The following is a 26,704-nucleotide window of genomic DNA, read 5'->3' as shown; positions in this document are numbered from 1 at the left end:
TCACTCCTCATTACAGATATTACAGGTTAATACCATGCATGCATTTCTATTATGTCATTATTAGACATTCTCTCCTGTTATAACGTCATTAATCAACCTGCCGATTAACACAAGTGGGTTTTCGGCGGCGTGTGTCGTCGCGCTCACCACTAGTCATCGTACTGAACCGGTTGCACCCCCCCCCACTCCCCCCCCCTCTCCCTCCTTCTCTCTCTCTCTCTCTCTCTCTCTCTCTCTCTCTCTCTCTCTCTCTCTCTCTCTCTCTCCACCCTCCCTCCTCCCTTTGACTGACAGCAGAGCTCCTATTGACTTTCCCGCCGAGGGACCAATCAGCGGCGGCGAGGGGCGGGGCCTGGGCATAACCAACTCCAGCAAATATTCACAGTCGCGGTCCCTTGCAGTTACTTTCCATCCAGGTTTCGGAGCGTCGCGCTGAGGCTTCAGTCTCTCCGTTCACAGTCTGCGGGCGTCTGGGACGGATGTTGCAGGATCGAGCCGCGGCACTTGTCTCGGGGCCTATATTAGTATGAGAATTTCCATTCCAGCTCCTTTGATTTCTTTCATTTTCATCTTTTTTACCATTTTCTTGATTTTGACCATCCGACCTCATTGTTTTTTAAGCCTTTCTCATTTGTCGGCTGCTGTCATCCACAGTTTGTTGCTCACCACCACCACCACCACCACCTCCACCACCAGCACCAACTGAAAGGGGAATATCTCACCATTCCACCACCAGCCATCACTGTCCTTTTCTCTGCTGCTGCTGCTGCTGCTCTGGATTTTTGGCGTCGGTACTGTTGGACTTAAACGCAGGGGGATTTATATTTGTATTGATTTCCATCTGCAGCCCGGTCCACAGTGGACACCGCCACTTTTTTTTTTCTCTCTGAGGGATGTATTACAGCGGGTTGAAGACTGCGCTCCGAGCAGGGGGAGAATATTAACGCACTGTCTGCTCTGCTGAATGAACTACTTGCCGTGCGCCTTTTGGTTTTTGTAGCAGGTCTCTCATCTGGAGATGCTCTGACCGGAGGTTTGTGGTCCGTGCGTGTTCCCTTTCCCCACTGGTTCGGGATATAAAGTGAAAGAAATCGCCGCGGTCAGCCTTTGTTGGAGAGCTTGTCGTCATATTTTTTCTCTTTCTTTTTTTTTTTTTTTTTTTTGACGCACCGATTTGGTTCTTGTGAGGCGGATTGTGCAGCCACCCCGGAGGCACAAAGGGTTAACCATGGGGGATTCGATGTGGAGATATTATTTTGGAGTTTTGTTCATTGCCTTCAAAGTGGACTTGTGCCGAGCGCTCATCCTGGAGTCCATCTACTGGAACACAACAAATACCAAGTAAGTGGAACACAAGTCGCGCTGATTAGTGCTGCCTTTTCCCCCCGTGCAGCGCCGTACGCCCTCCGCGCGCGCGTGTGGAGAGACGGGTTTCACATCAGAAAAAAAAAAAATCATACAATTGAACGTTTCTTCCACGCAGCCGATGTTTTTTTTTTTTCTCGTGCGTAAAAACGAACGTGAGTTTACACTAGGCAGCTGAGCACACCGAGCAAAAAAAAAAAAACATAACAAAACAAAGAGCTCTCAGAGGAGCCTGGAAAACATTTGAATGTATTTTCATCTGTGTTTTCCACCGTGCACGGTGGCGATCTGCTGGACGGCCAGGTCTCAGGCTCTGGTCGGAGATCGGTTGGTCATCTCATCTGTTTGCAGACTTTCTCTCAGTGAGCTATAGTCCTAAATAAATAATCATAATAATAAAAAAAACACCCGAAATCAGTGATCAGTCTGTTACAGTTGAAGACTGGCCACACAGGATCAGTTAAAGCGCACTCATCTTAATAAATAAATAAATAAATGTAATAATCAAACACCTGTCAGGATAAAGAGAATCTACTGGTGAGTTTACAGCCTCGGCTGATCCACGGACTGCTGGTGTGGCGGTGTGGAGGGGGTTTGCGCGCGGCAGACGGCGGCTGGCCGCTCGGCCGTGCGTCCTGGTGCCACTCGGCAGTAAATAACCCGCCTCGGAGCGGAGGCAGCCTGGGAGGGAGGGAGAGAGGCAGGGAGGGGAGGGGGGGTTAGAGGGGATTCATCTATTATTTGTTGCTTATTGGCATATTTCTGTGCAGTTGGTGAGATATATGTCTGGCTCTGGTTTGTGCGCGGGGTGGTTGGGGCTGCTGCTGCTGCTGCTGGTGGTGGTGGTGGTTGTGGGGGGTGAAATTAAATTTCGAAGGTAATTTTACGCGTCGCTTCGTCGGTCAATAATAACTTCGGCTTCCGCGCATTATAATTCATATTAGTAACAGGTCTGAGGAGGAGCAGGCGTTCGGAGCTGTGTTGAGCTCATCAGCAGCCCCCCCCCCCCCCCTCCCTCCACCACCTCCCCTACCCCCCCCCCACTCTGTAACATTTATGTCTGCGCAGGGTTGAAATGTGGATGTTATTTATTTATTCATTTCACCCTCCAACATAATGAAGAATAATTAATGAGAGAACTAGATAGAAATAGATCCTGGTTGTGTGTCAACAACATGACGAGGCGGAACGCGGCTTCACCGGGCCTCGTCTGGTCCACCAAGCAGTGTGTGTGTGTGTGTGTGTGTGTGTGTGTGTGTGTGTGTGTGTGTGTGTGTGGATCAAACAGTTAATTGATAAAATTGGGATTTGTTCAAAAGCGAATAACAGTGTTAGTGGTCGGTGAGAGGAGAACTTTGAACAGAAGTGTCTCCAGTCCCGTTCTGCAGCTCGTCAGGAGCTGGGTGCGTTTGAATTTGAGGTAGCAGGACGTCCCGGGCGGGCGGCTCGGTGAAGCCTATGTAGCCTATATACTGTATGTGTGTGTGTGTGTGTGTGTGTGTGTGTGTGTTTTCTCCCCATTAATGCATGGTGTGACCTGGGTGCAGGGTGAAAGGAGAACAAACACGGGCCTTGTTCCTTAACGCTCCTCTCCTGCCTTGTTCTATCTATCCATCACGAGCACCGATCTGAGATCTGAGATAGGCTAATGCAGACCATCCGTTGGCTCCACGGTCCCGCAGGCCGAGAAAAGGCGGTTCGACTCCTTTCTTCAAATAATAATAAAAAGGCCTAGGTCTCTCTCTCTCTCTCTCCGTCTCTCTCCCCCTGGTCGCAGCCCGGCGGGGGGGCGCTGGTCTTTGTGGTGGTTTCGTCACGGCCAAACTCCAAGTCACTCAATAATTCAGCTTTTGGCTCGGTTACAGGCAGAAAGCCCCTGTCTCTCTCCCTCTCCCTCTCTGTCTCCCTGCTTGTCCTCTCTGGAGAGGACGCTACAATAGAGACATTATGATGGTGATGATCCCAACTGCTGCAGAACCACCAGTAAACCTGTGGCGCGCTCGGTGTTGTCAAACGTCTCGGTGTATTCTGGTCTGGAGGATAATCTTAGTCCGGTCCGGTCCGGTCCGGTCCGTTCGGCCTCCTGTGTCTCCTATGAGCACCGCAGGAGAAAATGTCTTTCGTCCACCGCCGCCTGTTGCCTCCAGTCACCGTGTTACCGTTTGACCCAGAGGAGAGGAGAGCCTACCTGCCTGCCACACAAAAACACTCAGAAGTGGGTTGAGCAGGAGTGTGTGTGTGTGTGTGTGTGCAGAGACTCCAGGCTATAGCTCGAACCCTGCAGCGAATATATACAGTAGGTTAGATCAAAGGGTGGGTAAACTTTTTGGCTCAGGGGGCCACGGTGAGTTTTAAAATTTGACGGGCCAGTTAGTATCAGATGGAGGGAGAGTGTTTGTGAACTTATATAAATGACATTTAAAAATCATTATCTCAAAGTAAAAGGCAAATTACATTCAGTTTCAGTGCATTAAAGCTTATTTTGTATCTATTTGGACAATTTTGTAAAAAAAAAAAAAAAAATGAAGTAGTTTGCCCCTGGCCTGCTGTGTGGATGCTCCTGATCCAACACCTCCTGGACAGAAATCCTTCTCCATTTTAGAGTCTGTCATTTCATTTGTCCAGTCACCTCTGATGTTGGGAAAGAAAAACACACACACACACACAAACACACACAGTGTGTCCACCCTCTAAGTCTAAAAGCTTCAGGCTGCCACAAATGTGGCAGTGCATTCCGCAGAATTAGCTGTGCATGTGCGCATTCTTTACGTTCTGTCTGGGTGAGGAGTTCAGAGTGGTATCAGTGTGTGCTCAGACACCTCTGTCTCTCTGTCTCATGTGTCTCTCTGTGTCTCCATGTCCCTCAGTCACTGAGTGGGGTTTGTTTAAGAAGCAGAGGGAGAACAATAACTTCATTAAGTCCATTTTTCCACCTTAGGAACATTTGAATACAACAGAGAGCAAATCCATCAGTAGAATATTTCAGCTGTCAGATCATTAAGTTTTCTGTGAGCCTCAGCCCAAAAATCCAAAACGCTAACTTTTTTTTTTTTTTTAACCTTCCTGGGGCAGACGCATCATCAGTTACTCCTCCTCGCTCAGAGCAGGAATATTTATTCAGCAGGTCAGCAATATGCTGGACAGACCCCGGCCGCTGCTGCGTCTCCGCCGCTGCTTTAGTTTGTGTTATAGTCCTCCTCTTTATTCAGAGAAGGATGAATGTTAGAAATGTGAAGGCTCGGGGCCAGTCTCATGCCTTTGTGTGTGCGGGCTGGGGGGAGAGGATAAAGAAATAGCTAGGCACTCTCTCTCTGTCTGTCTCACTCTGTATGTGTGTTCATGAAGTGTGTGTGTGCATCTGTTCAAGAAAAAAAAAAAAAAAAAAAAAAGCAGCCCCACAGAGCCTGTGGCCATGTCAATTAAATGTCATTATTGTTTGGGTCGTACTAGTTTACAGCCCTTATGCATGAAACTCCTTAGGATAAAAAAAAAGCAGGAGAGAATGACCCCCCTGCTCCCCAACACACACATAGACAAGTCACATCACCCCACACACACACACACACACACACACACCTCCTCCTCCTTGTGGTAATCCATTTTGTAGTAGGGAGGGAGAAACAAAAGCGAGGCCTGCTTTACATGGTTTATGTAAAAGGAGCGCTCCCGCTCCTCCACTGCAGTTCATTAAGAGATTACATAGAAGCCCAAAGGCCCTTTGTGACCGGGCAGTGACGGGGGCACCTCGTGGGTACTTTTGTGAATGTAGGAGTTGGAAGGGGGGGCAGAGAGAGAGAGAGAGAGGGAGGGAGGTGGGATGGGGGAATGGAGATGTCCATCATGAATGACTGATGAGTCCCGGTGCTGAACGTTGTAACGATGCCCCTCCGACCAACCAAATCCCCACCAGTGCTGCTAATTCTGTCGTCTTTCTGTCTTTCCCTCCGTTTCTTTCTGGAGCTTTTTGGGGAGAGGAAAGATTAGCTGCTTCCACTCAGCTGCGTTGAGCGGCACTGCACACTGCACACCGAGGCCGAGGGGGGAAAAATGGAAGGAGAGAAAGGAGGGAAAGTGAAGTGAAATCCTGCCATGTTTGGGCAGCGAGAGTTCACACCGAGAGGAGAGGAGAGGAGGTTGATGTGTGGCTCCTTCCTGATTACTGCCGAGAGAAAAGTGTATGATTAAAATAGTGTAATAAAAGAACAGGGAGCGAAAGAGAATAGGAGGGAAAAAAAATAGCGAGAGAAGTGAAACAGAGAGGGAGAGAAGAAAGCATCGGGGCCCCTTAGGGCGAGCAGGATAATTATGTCTAGGCCCGCTCACATCCCATAGGCCTGGATTACAGGATGAAAGGTAAGGGCTGAAGGCACGGAGCGCAGCCACAGCCAGAGAGAGGACAAAGAGGGGGATAGGGTGACAGAGAGACGCAGAGACCTCCGTCCCCTCGGCCGACAGAGGGCGAAAGCCACGCAGGACGCCGCCAAGAAGAATGGTGGGGTGGATTAACCCTTCCTCGGCCCTCGGCCTCTTTTTTTTTGTCCAGCCCATCATAATGAATCCTCGCATCGCAGCCGGGGGATTCTGAGTCAAACAGTTGCTTCTTGATCTGCAGTAAATATTCACCCTCCTCCTCCTCCTCCTCCTCCTCCTCCTCACTTCACTTTTCTCATAAATTCAGGGCCACAGGGAGAGAATGGAGGATTACAGCAGGGCCGGCCGGCCGCTCGGTTTTGTCCCCCCCACCACCACACACACACAGAAATCCAACAATCCAAAGGTTTAAATACAAAGTCTGAGAGAGAGAGAGAGTAAGAATGAAGGGTCATATTATATAGAGATGTGCAGAGAGTGGAGGATGCTGGGAGAAAAAAACAGAGGGAGAGGAAAAACAGGGAGGAAAAAGAACAGACTTTTTTTATTTTTTGGCTGTTTTCTTTTACTGGTGACAGATATACGTAGGTCCACAGTCCGTCTCCTCCTTTTTCCTCTTCCTTCTCCTTTTTTTACTTGGCTTTTTCTAAAAAAAACAACAACTTTTTTTCTTTCTTTTTTTTTTTTTACATTCACTCCCCCTCCCACAACCTAAACGCCTACACGCCAAACCTAAAGGTGAAGGTGTGGAGGTGTGGAGGTCAGAGGACAAGCAGATGTCAGGCGTCAGACTGACTCTGGATCTGTGTGAGTGGCTGCATCAGCACAGACTGTCAGTCATCTCACTTCCTGTTGCTTTTTAAAAGCACCTTCCACCTCAGTCAGTCATGCACCTCGCAGAAAAACACATCATCTCATCGCCGGCGCACAATTAAATATCAACCAAAGAGCAACCACGACCTCCAGTCATTACTGTGGATCCCTCTCTGCGCTCTGTGTCTGTCTTATTTTGTAACGTTGTGATGTAGATGAGATGAGATGAGATGAGATGAGAGAGTTCTGGGCTGTGGCTGTTCTCACCTTCCCACCAAACGGCCCCGACGACGGTTGGAGATGAGGAAGACGAGGTCGGTGTTTGTGTTTACAGTGATCAGAGAGAGGAGGAAGAGCAGTGATGATGTGTGTGTCCTCCTCCTCCTGCCACCTCCTGTGATTGTAAATTCTGCAGGGTTACACTTTTCGACAAGTGTTGCCGCTGTGGGGAAGAACAAATGGTGCATGACACGGCAGAAAAGCGGGGGTGGAGGAGAGAGAGAGTGCAGCAGCAGCCGGCCCGCCACTCACTGACGTTATTATTTCATTTTATTTAATTTATCTATTATTTATCTATTATCTATTCTTCCAGCTTTCAGCATTCACACGTATTTCCTTCAGGAAATGCATTCTCTAGTTTATATGTTATTTATCTATTATCTATTTTTCTCAGTCTTTGCTTTCTAGTTGTTTCTACACTATTAAATAAAGGGCCATGACAAGCTTTCTTCCAGCTTTAAATTATGTTTTATTCAAACCTGACATTTTCAACTCAGAAAATAGTGAATAATTGTTATTTTATTTATATTTAAATGACTTTTGAAAAATGACAAATTGCTGGATTATTAATGAGATCATCGATAAATCTTCTCCTCTTTGCTGTTAATCCAACTAAACGAGCTAAACATTCCTGCTCCAAAAACACCGACTCGCTGACATTTGTGAGTGGAACGGTCACATGGTTGTTGTTTGAAGCTTTTGAGATCAGCTGCTCATTCTTTGTTTTTCACGTCTACAACGTTGTTAGTAGCCGTGACAGCGAGGCCCGTCTGTGTGTGTGTGTGTGTGTGTGTGTGCAGCTTACAGCTTTGGGTACTTTTATTATTTAGTCACATTTAAAAACCCACATGCTTCGCTTTGAAAGACATCTGACCTGTCTGTCCCCACATCCACACTAAATGACTTGTAGTTTTTCCTCTGAGCGTGGTGAGACAGGCCTCCGCTGTGCGCTCTCACACTGCCGTCCATTATTTTTAAGTCCACTCAGGTATGGACATGAACAAAATACATTTACCTGAGCACAGTCCTTGAGTATATATATATATTTTTTATCTCTTCTTTATACTTGGAGTGTTCTTTTTTTATTCAAAACTTCAGGTTTTTCCTCCACATACACTCAGAATACAAATGTTTTTGACTCCAATACATTTCAGGTACAAGTGCGCTTTACCAGAAATTTTAGAAATAAAGAGAGTGAAAATACCTAAATGTGTCAAACCTCAGCTCTGACTAAAGCGAAAAATAGAAATACAAAAGTTACAGTTGCTCCTTTTGTTGATTCAGGTGTGTTCTTCTACCAGCTTTTTATGCCAGATGCATGTACAATCATGCGTCAATGATTTGATGTGATAAACTGTATTGTCCCACCCGTAGGGAAATTTGTTGTTGGCTCTACACCCAATAAAATACAGAATGCACGCACATGGTGCAATATGCAAATTTTTTAAAACACATAAATAAACAGAATCAATCACTCAATACAGAGAGGTGACAGGTCAGTTTCCATTAATTTGAAAATTGGTTTACAACAGTATTGCACATATGACAAAAATATACATAAATCCAATAAAACATATCGTAAAACATAACACAAAATGCATTAAAACATTCAGAAACTAAATAAGTCATCATGAGTGCAATGAGCTGAGAATAAAATCCTAGAACCCCCCCCCCCCCCCCCCCCCCCCCCCCCCTTCAGTCTTCCTGCTCCTCAGCCTTTGTGTGACCTTGGTGTTGTGTTCTACCGGGACAGGTGTCTGTTGTTCAGCACACAAGGCAGGGGACGACTCAGTGCAGGACAAACTGACAAGTGTCCCACTCAGCAGTGTCTCACTATTCATCCTCCTCTGAGTCTTTGTCTTTGTTGTGTTTTTTCTCCACAACTCTTCATATTTGGCCTTAATGAGCCTCCTGGCAGCTCAGAGTCGTCCTCACTGCTGTTAGATGTTTTCATTAGTTCTCTAACCGTAAATCAGCCGTGTGAAATACAAGAGAGGGTGTGTCGATAAAGTTAACCAACGGTAAAATAAAAAATAAAATACACAGAACGCATGTGTGTGCATTAGCTGTGTGTTGCTTTAATCATGTTTGACCTCTTTGTGGTGGCGGCCAGATAGCGTTGATGCTAGCAGAGCGGCTCTGATGTGGTTGACAGTGTTATCAGAGGTAAACCTGCATCTCTTCACCGTGTGTGTGTGTGTGTGTGTGTGTGTGTACAGTAGGTGTGGACCTGTGCAAAGCAGTTTCGTTTACACATTGTGTCATAAGACGCACACTTTTGAGATTCTAGGCTTTTCCTCCTTAACATTTATAAGAAACCACATTAAGGTGGTTATTTTACTTCATTTTGTCTCTTTCGCCAGTAGATTTCTCCTAAATTCACCAAAAGTTAACAGCTACTGTGACATATTGTGCTGTGCCTGTTGGGCCGTTTTCTCAAAATGAGTTTTTCCTCAGACTCTGAGCCTGAAATCTCCACTTCAGCAGCACTTACAGACACCAAACCTTCCAGTTTCATTCCTGTCTATATTCTGAAGGAGGGGATTGTTGATATTTCATTCACAGCCTGATTTATACAACATTTTATTCCTAAAAACAGGGCGAAATTTGATTTTTTTAGGGCTGGTGACAGTATTTTCTCATTTACAAAGTGATAAAAAGAGATATCCAAAATCCCCTCTGTAAAACCTTCTGACTCTAATATGTCAACAAAATAAAACAAGAATTTTGAAAGAGGCTTTATCCATTGTTCAGTTTTCGCTTCTGGAAATGTATGCAAATTAGTGCATATTTCATCAGATATGGCCTTATTTACATATTTAAACATAGAATTTGACAAAACTTGTAATACAAGAAATATTTGTCTTAATGTAAGTGATAAACTTGGGAAGTTTCATGGTGATATCTATTAGTTTTTTTTTTTTCCCTATTCACCTGTAGTGTCTCCCCTTAAATACAGTACACACATTATTGTATTTCTTCCTACTGTATGTCACTGTATGTCCAAGAAGACGTCCATGTCCTGTCCTGTAATGGCCACCACCACCACCACCACCACACATTACACAGATATTCAAAAAGCACACTAATAAATGCATGGTTTCACCCCTACACATGAGAGAACACACACACACAGACACACACACAAGGTTAATGCATACATACATACAGCTCCACAGTATTAGTGAGGATGTGAAGTCCCTGAGGCTTTTCTAAGGGCCGTTCCTCTCTGTGCTCCACCGTCCTCCCCTCCGTCATACGCATGCACGTACACACACAGATGATGATATGATGCCAGATGGTGCCACAATGCATAGACATACATCTCTCCCTCCCTCTCTCCCTCTGTGTCCGTCACTGGACACACTGTACCACTGCTGAGTGTGTCCCCAGGGGGCAGAGAAAATATTTGCTCGGCCTAGTTAGTAGCTTTGTATGCGCACGTCGTCGTATATGTGTCTTTGTGTGCGCGTGTGCGTGCGACTCGTGCACAGGATCAGGCCTGTAGCGAAGAAGATGATGATGCACTCTAGAAAAACAACCTGCGTCTGTGTCCGTGTGGAGGACAAAGAGGAACTGTGGCAGTCAGATGTGTCGAGGAAAAAGACGACAGAGTGAAAGAAATAAAATCTTCACAGTAAAAAAATAAAGCTACATCTTTATTTCCTGCTCTGTGTTAATTGTGAACGTGTCTGTGCCTTGTCAGTGGTCTCCTGTGTTGTGTGGAGGCTCCCTGCCACCCTGCCTGCCTGCCTGCCTGCCTGCCGTGGCTCTGGCTTTGTAGTTACCCCCCCCCCCCCAAAAAAAAGACCAAAAACAAAAGCCTGGAGCCGGGTGCTCGCTCCTCGCCAAGAGAGCAGGCGACGGTCGGGTTTTCTGTCTCATTGCTTTTCAAATGAGCGTCTCCTCTCCTGTGTGCGTTCTTGGAGGGAAAGAGGTCAAAGTTCACCTGAGATCCAAAGCTGGCTCGCACTCACAGACCTATTTACAGTTTCTACTGGAGCAGAGACTGGCAGCTTCATCTGCAGAAATAACTCATTCATTAACACTTAATGAAGTCTTTTTATACAGTATCTATCTATCTATCTATCTATCTATCTATCTATCTATCTATCTATCTATCTATCTATCTATCTATCTATCTATCTATCTATCTATCTATCTATCTATCTATCTATCTATCTATCTATCTATCTATCTATCTATGCTCTTGTCAGTTCTCTAAAATTTCAAAATGCATTCAAGCGTATAGGGCAAATTCATGTAGCAGCTATGTACAAGGTTTCACCTCTAACTCTTTGTGTGCAACCACAGGATCGCTGCAGGGTTCTCATCACTAGAGACTAAATGGCAACATTATTTTACTATTGAGAAGAATTTAGGGAAATTCAACAACTCTCCCAGACAAACCCCTCCAGGCTCTCTGGTTATGTGTGTGTGTGTGTGTGTCTGCTGATGATCCTGTTGTTGTGAATTCAACAATCTTGTCTTTCATCGACTGTTAATCTTTTGGTTCTGTATGCCAACGCTGCTCTGCCATTTCCCCTCTGTTCAGTTCTCACCCGTCCCGTACCTGGACAGCTCTGTGATGTCATCTTTTGATACCACACACACATACACACATGCACACACACACACACTATCCTTCATCGTGTGCAATTAATGGACATAATCAGTGATTAGCACATACGGTTGCAAAGCGGTGGAAAATTTGCAATCTGGTAAATTTCCAGAAACATTCCATGGGGAATTTTGGAAATATTCAAAATTGGAAACTTTCCATGGGAATTATGGGAATTTATGGGAAATATTGGGAATTTACGGGAATTAACTGTAAATCGGGGGTAATTTAAACAAACTGTATCATATCCAAACATAAATGTTAATATTTTGTTTTGTCATAAGAAGACATCCATGCAAAATAATACAATTAAAAAACATTTCAACTAGGGCTGACCCAAAAAAAATTGTCCGTTGCCAATCAATCATGAAGTCCGTGATCGCTTTTTTTTCCCCCTTTTCAACACCAGTTCTCATTATTGAAATGATTAGGCTACTTGGCAAATTTAGTAAATTTCAGATTTATTTCAGATTTATTCCCATATATTCCCGTTAATTCCCATGGAAAGTTTCCAACTTCGAAAATTCCCGGAATTTCGCAACCTATAGCACATCAATAATTCTCTGTTTCCTCCTTGTGTGATGTAGAGGCTCATCAGTTTCTTCTGTTTGCGTCTCCTTCCAGATTCGTGCCGGGCCAGGGCGTGGTGCTGTACCCTCAGATCGGGGATAAGTTGGACATTGTATGTCCTCGCGTGGACGGCGGGGGGAGTGATGGCGTGGAGTATTACAAGGTGTACATGGTACCCAGGGAGCAGCTGGAGAGCTGCACCATCACCAAGGCCGACACGCCGCTGCTCAACTGCGTGAAGCCCGACCAGGACGTCAAGTTCACCCTCAAGTTTCAGGAGTTCAGCCCCAACCTGTGGGGCCTGGAGTTCTTCAAGGGGAAGGACTACTACATCATCTGTAAGTACTTGTCCGCTCCATCCCTCAAGGGATAATAAATGAAGGGGCTGTGCATAATTTAAAGGGGTAAAAACAGGGAGGTTGAAGAAGCAGCTGTTTCTGACATAGCTGGTGTTTTAGAGCTCCTTGTATGTTTGTGTGTTGTGGTCAATAACTGGCCAGACACAGCTGGTACCACACTGCCACGCTGCAGTTGAAACTTTTTGTATTTATTTTTTGGACAACTTGTACTCAGCGTTTGCAGCTCTGCCATTTACCACATCCCATGTGGAGCCGGAACGTTCAATATATCGACACGACCCCAAGATCGTCACAGAGTGAGAGAATCTGAAAGGACTGTTGGGCACTTTACCTTGAAAAAGTAATTAGTTATAGTTACTAGTTACTTTCCACAAAAAGTAGTCGAGTTAGTAACTGAAAAAGTAACTAATTACCAGGAAAATTGTATCATTTTTTTTAAATAAAATGCTCAAATATGTCAAATAAGTTGGACCCCTAACCTCCCGTTTATCTGGAACTAACCAACTCACTCAGTATTCCTCCGCTGCTCTGCTGTTTCCCTCGCACCCTGTGGAGGAATACTGAGTGAACTGGTTAGTTCCAGATAAACCGCTTTTTTTCTGATTAGCATATAATATACATACACTTTAACAGGTGTATTATTATGTGACAGAACTTCTTGAGTCAAGTAATGGCACATTTTATTGCCAGCAACAGCAACAGCGTTATAAAGGGGGAAACAGTAACTTTTTTGATTACTGTTACTGAAAAGTAGTGCCGTTAGTATAAAAGTATAAAATAACGACATCCCATAGACACCCCCACATCCCTCTCATATCTTTCTTAAGTCTCCTACGCCTCCATACCTGGTGCAAATCGTCATTCGGGTGTCGGCCCGATTCACCTGTGCCGCACCGATGCCGTCATCCTGGGAGGAAGTGATGATGGGGGGGTTTTAGCGACGGCCCCCCCGGTTCGAAACATTGGAGGTGGACTGAACCATCTGTGTGGCGCTGATGGGGGGTTGTGCGGCAGATAGGACCATCTGTGAGGCTCTGCCACAGCCATCTGTGAGCTGTCACAGTAGGGGAAGGCCATAATTCTGAGTGAGGAGAAGGAAGAGGAAGAAAGCAGAGAGGAGAGGAGAGGAGAGGAGAGGAGAGGAGCAGGAAACGCTGCGTCCTCCTCTCTGACATGTACGTTACAGCAGGAGACGGTGGATTTTTTTGCAAAATCACACATGGAAGCTAACAACTAATTATACCGCGCTGTCTGCACTGTAAATCCTCTCTTTAAACAGCCAGCAGTTAGTCGAGTCACACAAATTAAAATTTTCCTCTGAGCTCCTCACAGGTCCCACTAGAAAGATCTGTTTCATGAAAAAAACAAAAAAAAACAAACGCTCATTCAGGTCTGCAGAGGTTGAGCTCCGACTGAGCAGACACAAGTGGCTGCTCTGTCACTGTAGTGTGTCATGGCTGCAGGGCGTTTCCATGGCGGGGCATGTTGAGTTGTGTTAGCTCATTTAGTGGTCCTGCAGGTCAGACATGTATTTTTAGGCAATAAGCTGCAGCAGAGAAAGAGAAAGCAGCTTCACTGTGCTTCACTGTGTCAAACCAGGCAACCCTGCAATTTACATTTAGCTGTAAATAGTATGTTTGGTGGCAGGAGAGAAGCCTATTGATCGGGACAGTTGCGTGCACAGGTGTGTGTGTGTGTGTGTGTGCACAAGCACGAGCACCGAGACCTGCAGAGGAAAAGCACACCATTAGGTGTGTCTTTTGTGTGTGTGTGTGTGTGTGCTCAGGACTACAAAGACTTCTGGCTGAGGAGGCACAGACACGATCAGCCGCCCCTCACCTCCTCCTCCTCCTCCTCTTCCTCCTCCTCCTCCTCCTCCTCCTCCTCCTCCTCCTCCTCCTCCTCCTCCTCCTCCCTCAGCCCAAACACAGTGGTTAATTATTGATGGGCCGATGCTGGTGTTTACTTCCCCTGGTTCTCTGGGTGTCGAGCCTGAGCTCCTGCAGCTCAACGCCATGACACTGTGGGAGGAAGAGAATCCAGGAGGAGCCGGGGTTAACTGCAGGTTAATGAAGAATACCCATGGCAAAAAGTCTTTAAAAAAAATGAACTTCAAGTATACTACTTTTTGCTAAGGGTATAGATGAGAAAGTCTACAGTTTCAGAAGCTGCAGGTTCACACAGGTGAAGATATGGAAGAAGGAGACGGAGGCCGGGTGGTGTGACATCATCGCTGCATCCACTCACTTCATCCCACCCGTGTCTTTCTTTCTTTCTTTCTTTCTTTCTTTCCAATCCGTGGGCTCTTTTCACCGCAGCCTGCGCAGGTGGGAATATTCAAAATATTCAATTTCACAGCAGCTCAACGCCAGAAAACGTCTCCTCTTCATCAGCCTGCTGAGTCAACAAGTTGGAACAGAGCAGAGCAGAGCCAAAGTTCAATGTGGAACTTTAAAAAAAAAAAAAAAAGAGGGTTTGGAAAAATCCAATTTTGCAGTTTTTGCAAATTCCCCTCCAATGACACCCCCTACTTCTCCGAACCCCCCCTACCCCACCTCCTGCTGCCGTCACACTGCCTCCCCCCCTATGCGCCTATACACCCAAAACGCCGGCGTGTTCTCCGTTGGAGCGTGTCATGTTTTGCTGTTAATTGCCTCTCCTCGGCTGCAGCTCCGGCCCCGGTTCGGCTCTGCAGCTTTAACAGCCCACTGCTATGATGTGTGCTTAGCGCTGCTGCTGCTGCTTTCTTTATTTTTTATTTTTTTTTAATTGGCTGCTTGGAGAAGTTCCAGCTTTGCATAAGTAAACACCAGGAGTAACAGCACAAATAAACACGCAGGGAAAAGGAAATTGGTGGATGAGGTGTGCGTGGGCACTCCTGGATTCATCTCTTCCTCATCTTCTTCCCTGGTGGTGCACACACACACACACACACACACACACACACTTGGTCTTTGTAGTCCCTGCATCTTATTATCTGTGCGGGTGACCCCCCGCGCCTCCCCAACAGCATTGTTGTCCAAGACGCATCGGAGTGTGACGCCGCCTCAGAAAAGTTCACAGCGAGGATTTTATTAGCCTTTTTCGGAGCAAACCACTCGATATGTAATTAATTAACCAGCGTTTAATCCTCCGCTTCTAGTCACAATCGCCAAGGCCCCCGCATCAGCGCTACGGATCGGACTCTCAACCAATTGGATTAGTCCTGCCTTGTGTTGAGTGTTATAGTGCCAAGGCTCGACCAAGGTTAGATGCTGACACCCCCCTCCACTGAAGAACTAACCCTGTTACAGTCAAACAACTGTGACTGCAGAGACTGACAGGTGGTCAGATCTGTTAGTTGTGCAGCTCAGAGGTGCTATAGCCTGTATTATATGGCCTATATATATATATATATATATATATACATATATATGCATGTATGTCATAGTCATATGTTTTCTTTTCCTTGCATCGGGGCAGCTGTGTTGTGCAGATTTCAGCCTGTGTGGACATTTTTGTGTTTGTGCAGGCACGTGTGTGTGTGTGTGTGCATGTGTGTGTTTGTGCGTGTGTGTGTGTGTGCCTTTTTTTATAGTGACCATGCACAGTGCAATGCAATGCTGTGCCAGTTGAGAGCAGATGAGTTTGATGTGATTGTTTGTGGCAGCGTGGCCTGCAGTGGAAAACCTAGTGAGCCTGATGATTACATGAGCTAAAGAGGGAGAGAGAGAGAGAGGGAGAGAGAGAGAGAGAGAGAGAGAGAGAGAGAGAGAGAGAGAGAGAGAGAGAGAGAGGGAAATTGGGGGAAAAAAAGCAGAGAGCGAAGAGAGAGAGAGAGAGAGAGCTGAATGAAGAGGGAAAAAGGGGCAGCAGGAGTGACAAAAAACCGAAAGACGGCTAATGAGGGAGGGAGGGAGGGAGGGAGGGAGAAAGAGAGGGAGAAGGAAAGAGAGCTAAAGAGAGGAAGGGAGGAGGAGGAGGAGGGGGGGGGCAGTAAGCAGAGAGGAGCAGAGGCATGGCAGTGATAGAGATGAGCAGAGGAGGGCAAAAGAAGGACAGGGAAGAATTCACAGTCAGAGCAGACATGCAGAGCAGGATTTCATCAGGACTTTAATCACCTTCTCCTTCAGTCACAACACCCCCCCTGTCCCCCCTCCTCACCCCCCCCCACTCTGCTCTCCATCTCTCCCATTAACACCCACATGGGTTTAAAACGAATTCTCAGGTTTGTGTCTGATTGAAACCATCAGTTCCTTATTGACTCCAGCTTTTGTTCTTCTCGTGGATCTAAACAGTTTTTGTGTTTCTCCCTGTCACAGTCAGTGCTCTGTAACATCAGCGCTGTGATAATGGTCATCTACGGCAATTATACTCTGAGGTTTGACGATGGCTGCCGCTGTCTCTCCTCTTCCTATCATCCCGTCTTTTCTGGGACACATCCTCCTTCTCTCCATCTGATCATTCTCTCTTCGCAACATGAACGCGCTCCTCTCCTCTCCTCTCCTCTCCTCTCCTCTCCTCTCCCCTCCCCTCCCCTCCCCTCCCCTCCCCTCCCCTCCTCTCTTCTCCTCTCCTCTCCCCTCCCCTCCTCTCCTCGTTGCCGTGTCTTTGCTCCGTTTCAGTATTTATGAACCGCCCCAACATTATCTCTCAGCAGTCAGTGCATTGTGAATTAATTAGACCCACAGAATTTGGCAATGTCAGCGAAGCAGCAGCCCCCCGCTTCTCATTCTGGACCACAGTAGAGACTTTGTCCCACTTCAGGTCAAATCAAAGTACAACAACAACAAGAAATCAGCGTAGAGGCTACTTTATAATTTGCTCTTTTTTCTATTATTTATTCATCTGCTCTAAGTGCAAATTGCAGTCATTAATTTGTCTTATTTTGTAAATGATTTGCTTAAATCTAATAGTTAGTTGGTTTTATTTTCAGCTCTTTGTGCCCTGGTTTGGAAGAAGAAAAAAAATTACAGTAGAGAAAACACAAGGGCTTGACCTGGACGGTGTTCTTTTACCTGCCTATGTTGGCCTTAGATCTGACATTACATTACATTACATTCCATTCAGTGTGCAGAGTTGGCTGCTGAGTCTTTACCTGGATTACAGCTCACAAGTGACTGTCTCATTAAAGGCTGGCTGATTTCCCGGCCTCTTGATTTGATAAACAGGAAGGAAAATGAAGTTAAGGAGGGGTAAATTGAGTTAAGGAGGGTGCGAGGGTGGTGGTGGTGGTGGGGGCTGGGGTGTTGGTTTGTTGTGTTTGCAGAGTGTGTGTGTGTGTGTGTGTGTGTGTGTGTGTGTGGGGGGGGGTGTCTGCTCCTTGCACGGCAGTGTTAATTTTTACAAGGTGACTTTAACATTAACACACACCAGGCTGCAGCAGCTCTCTGACACGCTGCAGCCATTTGTTTGAGACCACGTGTCAGCTGTTTGTGATTGAAGGCGATTGCTAACTTGAAAGCAGCTCTAGTGAAAACCATCTCTCCTCCCGCTGCTTCTCTGTCGTTTGTTTGTTACACACAAGCGGTGAATGAAGCACCCATCTATGTGCTGTAAAGCCGGCGTCCATTTGTGAGGGTCCTAAAGTATAAGACGCAGGTCTCACCCAACCCCCCCCCCCCCCCTCCCCCAGCATTATGGATTAGCTGGTTAACTCTAGCCAGCTAGACTTGTCATCCTGTCTGGTGGGGGGCCGAGGGGGGCCGAGGAGTCATTCAGCTGGGGGCCTTAGCAGATTTGACAATCAAATTCTGTTTAAATCCAAGTCAGGCCTGCCTGGACTGCAGCCTTGGCATGGGGGGCGCTGTGTGTGTGTGTGTGTTTTTGCTTCGAATTTAAAGGGGAAGAGAAAATGAAACATTTAAACTGACTTCCAGATTGGAGGATTTTTTTTTTTTTCCTGATGTATTTTTAAACGTTGCAGCAGCCGAATCTGAAACAGAATCTGTTACTGGAGAATGATGCTTCTGTCTTTTTCTTTTTCCCAGTATTTACTCTGGAGCGCTGCAGTGCAGTGCAGCTAAACTGGTTAATAGGGCAAAGGGAAAGACTGGTGGTGGTGGAGGGGTGGGGTGCAGTGATTCTTCCCCCTCAGATGAAACTCACATACACCTGTGGAGCTCTGACCTCTCTCTCACACACACCTGAGCAACACAGAAACACACCACTGTATCAGTCACCGTGTGTGTTTTGCCAGCAGGTGTATTATGTAATAAACATGATGCACATATATCTGCATACACACATACATACATACATACATACATACACACGCATGGGGGCACAACAAGCCTTTAAGGAGCTTTGTCTGTAATGTGCTTTTCAGTCTCTGCTGAAACAAGCCAGAGGTCAAGAAAGAGAGGGAGAGACACGGGGGAGAGAGGGGGGGGAGGCCAGACAGAGGGTGAGAGGCAGGAAGTCCTTGTTAACATGCTCTTTGTGTCCACTCCCATCACCGTCTTATTGAAGCGAGGAGGAGAGGGGTGGGAGGTGGGGTGGGGGGGTTGTATCAAAATGATTGGTGGCTTGAGAGGGAGGAGAGGAAAGAAAAGAAGACAAGGAAGGTGGAGGAAAAGGGAAAGTAGCAAAAATACTCGGCTTCATTTGGAATCGGGAGTGATGGTGTGATGCTTTAGGTGCAGGAGGAGGAGTGGGGGTGGGGGTGGGGGGGGTCAGGTGGAGGAGCAAGCCGGGTGGTTTTAAGGGAAGAAGGTGGCAGCGGTGGCCCATCCCATCCCATGATGGGACGATCAGGGTTTTTGTTCGAGAGAGAGAGAGGAAGAGAGAGAGAGAGAGAGAGAGAGGCTGAAGGGGAATGGGGGGGGGGGGGGGGGGGGGGGGGTCGGTGTGGTGGGAGCAGTCACAGTGAATGTGGGCCACTGTGCACTGGCGGGAAGCCAAGCCGCTAAGCCCTGGCAGCTCGTTAGCCTCTGTGTTACCGACCTGATAGACCACAAGCCCCTCTTACCCCCCCTCCCCTCACCCGCCACCCTCCGTCCACCCGTCCCCCCCCGTCCCACTCCTGATCCGGAGGCTGCAGGCTGCAGTTGCGGCCCGGAGCCTCCGGGGGCAGCACAGATAAAAGCAGCAGCCAGGCAGGCAGGCAGGCAGGCAGCAGCTAATGGGTCTGGAGACATCCAGCTGATGGAGCCTCGCTACAGCAGCCCACTGTGTGTGTGTGTGTGTGTGTGGGCCACATCTGTATGACTCTGACACACACACACACACACATAGAAACTGTTCCAGCTCCTCCTCCTCTACCAGACAGTGTGTGTGGCTGCAGCAGCCTCTTTATCAAAAAGGGGCAGTTTACATTTCTAAAAGCGCTGCTACAACATCTCTACCTCTTTTCTCCTGTTTTTCACATCCCTGAAGCTCTTTTCATCTCCGGGCAGTGGAGGTGTTTATCACCCTCCTCTGTTCTTTTAATTTCTCCCCTGCCTCTCCTGTCAGAGTGTCAGTATTTTTTTTATAAAGCACCTTTCATCCCAGCCGGTTTACATCCCTGAATGTTTTCATGTTGTCAGCTGAAGTCTCCTCCTCCTCTTATAGCAGCAAGTGCTGCCTTTAGACGGGAGTGTTTCAGGTGGGGGCGCCTCCGACCGAGGAGCCACTGATCATAATCAGCCAATGTTCATTACAAATAGGTGATTGGTAAATAGGAATGAAGGCTTCTAGTCGTTAATCCTCTTAAAGCGATCACCTGTGGTTAATACTCTGCTGCCTCCTACGCTGCTCTATGCGGCGGCTCGTGACCGGCCACCGGGACCAAACAACACGTCAGCCGCTAGAACGTCTCCATGTGTAAAACACCCACACTTTGACTTGGAATCATGTTATTCTTTAATCACCATAGGCCCCATGATATGATATAGAATAGAATAGAATAGAATAGAATGCCTTTATTGTCCCATAAGGAAATGATCACTATATGATGTTATTGGAATCTTACAATTTACTGCAATATATTCTGGTTTATTAGCTGCAAATGACGTCTCCAACTGAACACTTTGTCAACATCTGTTTTTTCTAATAAAATAAAGTTCTTAGTCTGTTCAGATACAGATACTTTGAATCAGTATCAGTACAATATTACCATGCAAAATATCGCAATTCTATTCTGGATTGATTATTTCCCCATTCCTACCATTTGTACTGTTTCAGTCAGGACCACTTTTGTCAAAATAATCTTTATTTAGCAGTTTAAATACCCCGCTCTGAATGCAATTTCCCAATAGGGAGCGGACACGCAGAGTCAGCTGAGCCATCAGTCATCAGCCAGCCAGTAATTACATGATTTTACATAACTTAGCACATGTAAGGATTTATTACCTTTAATAAAGGATATTTTAATGAAATGAAATAATGAATGAGTGGCTGTGGTCGATCTCCTCATAGATCAGTGTGGACGGGGACATCGCTGTCTCAGAGCTTTTAAAATCCCAACGCGTGCTCTTTAATAAGCAGCTAGCGCTCTCTGGAGCCTCGTTGGCAGCTTCACCAAGATGGCCACTGTCACTGCAGCCATGACCATTTCCTCCTCCATCCTCCCCCCTCCTCCTCCTCCTCCTCCTTCCTCCTTCCTCCTTCCCCTCACTCCCCCTTTAACTGCCTCCTTCATGAGGCCCATCAGCACAGTTTAGAGATATTACAGTCACAATTACTCAAGCTAATTGACTTTGGGGATGTGAAATATTCCGCCCGGCTGACGCGATGAACGGGTGAATGGTGAATTTTATTGAGGAGTTGTGAGTCACATCCTTCCTCGGCGGAGGAGCTTTTCAGCGTCTCTGTTGTCTTTGGGAACTGCCTGTTTCTCTGAGATAGGCTTCAAGGCATGCAGCACCACACCGCAATTTCTCCATCACATCTTTTTTTAGCCGTTCCAAAACAGCAGATCTCTCTAAATTGTTGTCAAACGGACTCTCCCCCCTCCTCCTACCCCCCCCACCCACCAACCTTCATCACGCCGCCTTTTGCGTGTTTACACTCGGCCGAACAAAGCGGGGCATATCACCGCCCCCGTGTGTGTTTTTCAGACGATGGAATCAGAAGCGTGACGTGTAACAACAACAACAGTGTTGGCGTCCGTCCCACCGTGGCTGTACCTCTGCTGCCGGCACAGGCAGAGCAACAATAACCCCCCCCCCCCCCCCCCCCCCCCCCCACACCACCACAATGAAGATGAAGATGTCGACAGTTAATCCTAACCTTCCTCTTCTTCTTTTTCTTCTCTCTTCTCTGCTGCAGCTACTTCGAACGGCACCATGGACGGCATCGACAACCAGGAAGGGGGAGTGTGCAAAACCAAGTCCATGAAAATAATCATGAAAGTGGGACAAAGTAAGTGTTGTTTTACTGAATCACAGTTGTGATGCAGCTCGTACTCTGTGCACAAAAAAAAAAAAAAAAAAAAAATCAGTGCAGGCCTCAGAAAATATCCTAATAAGGTCACAGGAGCCTGTGCACAATACAGCTCCATCGTCTCCATGACACCTGGGGCTGTGAGGGGGGCAGCAGATTTAATCTAGCGGAAGCCTAATGCACTGAAACATGCTCTCTCTCTCACACACACACACACACACACACACACACACACAGCTGTGTCGGCTTGCACATACACATACACAGGAAATATCTGCTGATATATGCTCTTTGGGCTGGAAGTCTTCCCACACACGCAGGTCCAGTTCAGACGCACGGAAACGCATAAACCTGCATAGTGTGACATTCCAGACAATATATCAGACCCTTTGCTTCATTATAGCCGTAATTATTCAGATATCAGCTTCCTCCGAGGCTTCACTGAGTCATGTGTATTAACAGCGGCTGGATATCATCAGCCCCACTGTTGGTGTGAGCCGCTCATAAACCAGTGGATTTATTAGACGTAAGGCATCATTGAGTGCGCATCTAATACAGTGGAGCTTTTATACAGTGCACAGCTCCAGAGCAGCAGTGATTATAACAGCAGATGCTCGGTGACTGTTTTGTTCTGCACTGAGATGCGTTTTCAGCAGAGTGCTGAGTTTACAGGCCTCCGCAGAACCGGCGCCCATCATTAGCCGCCGTTCAGAGGTGATCGCAGTAATATCTGGGCCACGAAGAGCCGCTTTGCTTTAAAAAAAAAAAAAAAAAAAAAGTGAATCGGGTCTGAGCCAGTGACAAGATTCTTGGAGCGCAATTAACACATTTAGAGGCAGGGCCGTTGCTAGGAATTCTGGGCCCCCTGAGAGAATACTAAAGTGGGCCCCTGACTTTTCCTTAGATTTGTCTTAGACTACGTATATATTATCATTTTTTATTTAGCCTACTTTGTTTTGATGCTAATGCAGCATTACTATAAGTATTAGTCAGGGTCTAAGCAGAGTAATTCAGTCATACTGGACTTTGTCTGCTTGCTGTTTTATCTACTTTATTTCCCCCATTTTTTGTAGTTTGTCATATGAGCGTCTTATGTGGGATAAAAAAAATATATATATATATAGTATATATATATAAAAAAAAAAGATAGCTTTGATCATTGCCAGGTTTAAATTAACAAAAAAAAAAGAGTAATTCAGTCATACAAAGATTAGACTAGTGGGGTTTTTGTGGGCCCTACTGGGCGCTGGGCCCCTGGAATTACCATCACCTTTCTCCCCTATACGGCCCTGTTTAGAGGTTCAAGAGGGTTTTTTTTTTTTCAAAAGAGTGTGTATCTTTTTAGAAATGTAGGAATTTCCGCCTGTAGCTCTGAAGTGAAGAGTGACTGTATAAGACAATGAAATCAAGAGGTGAAGTTATAGGCAACTTGCGTTTCTTTCAAAATTGAAATTCTTGATTGATGATTTTTCAATATAAACCTTCCTCAGCCTTACTTACTGCTGCTGAGACAAAAAATACATGAAACCACGATGAACAGGCCCACACCCAGTTGATCCGAAGCTGCTCCTTAACATAAAACAACACACCCACACGTGCATGCACACGTGCACACACACACACACACACACACACACACACACACACACACACACAAAAACAAAAGAATTGCCTAATAATCCCTTGTGTTTCTTACCTGCTTTCTTCCAGATCCCACTGACGTTTCACCCAAAGACAACCCCACCAGAGTGCCCTACTCTCCCAAGCACTCGGACGGCAAGGAGACCTACAACCCCAACGACGTGCTGGAGAAACCAGGTGAGTGCGGGATTTATTGAGATTTAACTTGGCATTTGGGTGCACAATTGTTCGTGTGCGTGTGTTTGAGAGCGAAGGAAAGAAAAAGGTCAGCGATTCATCAGCCAGTAATTGAATGTTGCCCGTAAAAGCGATAAGCATCTCCTATGGCCTCTCAAGGACTCAGGAGGTATCTTCTCCAGCCTGCGGCCACCTCCTCTTAAGTGACTTTTTTTTTCTGGGGGGGAGGGGGGAGTGAGTGATCCGATCGCTTGTCTGCCATCTTTTTAATGACACGCGGCTTGTTCCCGCAGCAGACAGAGTCGCTGAGGCTCAGACACGCAGCTACACGCCGCTCTTATCTCTGCTATTACACTGCAGTTAGAAATCTGCCCGAGTAGAGAGAGTCTGAATCAGGCAATTTCCGCAATGAGCTGTGTGTGTGTAGAAAAAAAAAGAAAAAAGAAAAAAAGAAACAGGAAAGGCCTGAGAACAAAAACAAACTGACCTACATAAACAGCCCCTCCGCTCCTTCCCCCTGTGTCCCGGTTCACTGTGGGCGTGGCCTCGTCTGTTTCCACTCCTAGATATGACATGAAACATGTCGCGCTTTAAATCTCTGGCACATGTCAACTTTTTTGTTTTCTTTGTATTTTTCTTGCGCTTTAAAAAAAAAAAAAATTGGAGTTTCCTCCATTCCCACCCTGAGCTGGAGCATATAGGCTGTGCTGTGGTTGCATAATGCTCCTTGTAAAACAATAGAAGGGTCCTGGCTTTGGGCTTCTTGCCATCCAAGAAGAGCCACAGACACAGACACAGACACACACCAGGCACGGTGGTCGTCATGACACCGCAGATTTTTTTCTCTCTCACAAACAGAAAAAATCAGTTCTCATTGGTTCACCTTTGATTTCTGGCTGTAAATCTCACAGTAGCGCTGTTACAGGGTCGCAGGCTTCACACGCTCATGTCACGACCCCCCACTCCCCCCCAACCCCACCCCAGCTGCACAATCGCTGCACCCCCAGGGTCAAAACTCTCAGTGCAGCACTGACTGACCATAACCCCTATAAACTGACATTGCCAGTTACATAGTAATACATTTTATTTGCAAAGCACTTTTCATAAAGTAATGTCAAAGTGCTACAGAAACCAGAAACAAAATAAACAAAAGAGAATAAATCAGACACGTTAAAATCAGAAGAAGATATAAATGAAAAAAAGACACAGGTAATAAAGTACATTAAAGAAAACAGCAGATTAAAGTGCAGAGACAATAGTAAAAACATCTAGGGACAACCTAAGAATGCCTGCCTGAACAAAAAAGTGTTAAGCCATTGTAGTGACTCATTTACATAGAAAATTGTCGGAGTAGAAAGTAGAAAGTCCCTATAGTCCATGGTAGAAGAGATAATAAGATTAAAATTAAATACTTTATGGAGTAATGTATTATTAGATGAGTTTAGAGAAGACAGAACCGTCCTATAGAACTCCTACAGAGTCTGGCAGTTAGTCCACATCTCTCCATGGCCCTGCAGTCAGAGCCATGGAGAACCAGGCCTGGAGAACACGCAGAAAAAACAAAAAAACAACCACCCTTGAGTGTTGGATGTGAACCAGAGTGTCCATCGCTGGGAGTCAGAACACAGCTTGGCTTTCATAATTGATGTCATGATAACATCAAATATTTCTCCCTCAGTTTCCTCCATATGGAGCTTGTTATTTAGAAGATGAGCTTCACTTTGTCTTTCAAAATGCAGTTTTATTAAAGTGCCACTTGTTGTGTATCTCCTGAGCCTCTTATAGTCTTATAATGGGACTCAGTCGCCGTGGTGCCGGCCTGTTCTCTACACCTTCACTATGGTGTGAGGAAAAGATGGATAGAATACAGTACAATACAATACATATAGCACGTTAAAAAACAACAGCGTTGACCAAAGAGCTGCACAACAACAAGCATGACAAAAAATAGAAAATTCAGAAAAATTCAGACACAAATCAAATACACAATCCAACAAATCCAGTTGTTGTGACCTGCACATTCACCACGCTATGAGATAATAACACAATGTTACCACACAGAGTTGTTTTAGAGGTAGGCTAAATTCAGAGACTGCTTGATGAAAAACTGCCCCCGATGGGAACGCGCATCAGCGATGCATGAATTTACCTCCAAAACCTCATAGCGTGGTGAATGTGCAGGTCACAACTTGTCCACCAGAGCGTTGTAGAGTTGTTGGATTGTGTATTTGATGAGTTTGATGAGGGAAACGGAGAAATCCCATTAGCCTCCGTAGCGTAGCTCTGAGCAGCTCACGGCTCTGCTCCGCCGTTCTAAAAAACAGCTTGCACCGACAATTAAGGGTAACAAACCTACTGCTATGACTATAGGGATTATGGCAATGGGTCAAATGTCAAAATGTTGAACTATCCCTTTAACCTTGTTTTCCTCCGTCTTTTCAGATGTAGCGTCGAGAGCCGAGAGCAACGACAACAACGGCGGCAAGTCGTCCAGCATCATCGGCTCGGACGTGGCCATCTTCGTGGGCATCGCCTCGGGCAGCGTCATCTTCATCATCATCATCATCATGCTGGTGCTGCTGCTGCTCAAGTACCGGCGGCGGCACCGCAAGCACTCGCCGCAGCACGCCGCCACGCTGTCGCTCAGCACCCTGGCCACGCCCAAGCGGAGCGGCGGCGGCGGCAACAACAACGGCTCGGAGCCCAGCGACATCATCATCCCGCTCAGGACTGCTGACAGCGTCTTCTGCCCGCACTACGAGAAGGTCAGCGGCGATTACGGCCACCCGGTCTACATCGTCCAGGAGATGCCTCCTCAGAGCCCGGCCAACATCTATTACAAGGTCTGAGGCAAAAAAAAAAAAAGAGACAAAAAACTGGAACTGGATCAGCCCAAAAAACGGGGCAGAGCAGGTTTTTTTGGTTCTGGCACGCCCGCGAACAAACACTCTCTCTTTCTCTTTCTCTCTGTCTCTATCTCTCTCTCTCACTCTGTCGACTCTTCCTCCTCTTCTCTGATGTTGTGTCACTATTCCTGTCTTTTCTCAAAGTCGTGCTGATAACCTTGCCGTCTGGTGTGGTCACAGTTGGCGCGGATTGGGGCAGTCGAGCCCGCCGCTCCTAACTGCTGCTGCTGCTGCTGCTGCTGCTGCTCTCTGGGAGT

At 46.5% G+C, this 26,704-nt stretch overlaps 1 protein-coding gene across 1 annotated transcript; it reads left to right on the top strand.

Annotated features, from left to right (window-relative positions):
- Positions 1-1,171: 1,171 nt before the first annotated feature.
- efnb2a (ephrin-B2a) lies at positions 1,172-26,503 on the top strand. Its single transcript, XM_083996347.1, has 5 exons — positions 1,172-1,341; positions 12,074-12,357; positions 21,610-21,702; positions 23,434-23,541; positions 25,984-26,503. The coding sequence occupies exons 1-5, from the start codon at positions 1,229-1,231 to the stop codon at positions 26,388-26,390; spliced, it is 1,005 nt and encodes a 334-aa protein (XP_083852473.1). The 5' UTR covers positions 1,172-1,228; the 3' UTR covers positions 26,391-26,503.
- The last annotated feature ends 201 nt before the right edge of the window (positions 26,504-26,704 follow it).

Source organism: Trachurus trachurus (genome assembly GCF_905171665.1).
Source record: "Trachurus trachurus genome assembly, chromosome: 21".
Taxonomy (NCBI): domain Eukaryota; kingdom Metazoa; phylum Chordata; class Actinopteri; order Carangiformes; family Carangidae; genus Trachurus; species Trachurus trachurus.
The sequence above is the reverse complement of the archived record's forward strand: the minus strand, read 5'-3'. Positions and strand labels throughout refer to the sequence as shown.

What these genes read in the sequence shown, in the direction of transcription:
- efnb2a (XM_083996347.1), top strand. Translation starts at nt 1,229, where the DNA reads ATGGGGGATTCGATGTGGAGATATTATTTTGGAGTTTTGTTCATTGCC. An exon ending in TGGAACACAACAAATACCAA is followed by an intron (nt 1,342 to 12,073) that starts GTAAGTGGAACA and finishes GTCTCCTTCCAG; the next exon opens with ATTCGTGCCGGGCCAGGGCG. An exon ending in AATCATGAAAGTGGGACAAA is followed by an intron (nt 21,703 to 23,433) that starts GTAAGTGTTGTT and finishes GCTTTCTTCCAG; the next exon opens with ATCCCACTGACGTTTCACCC.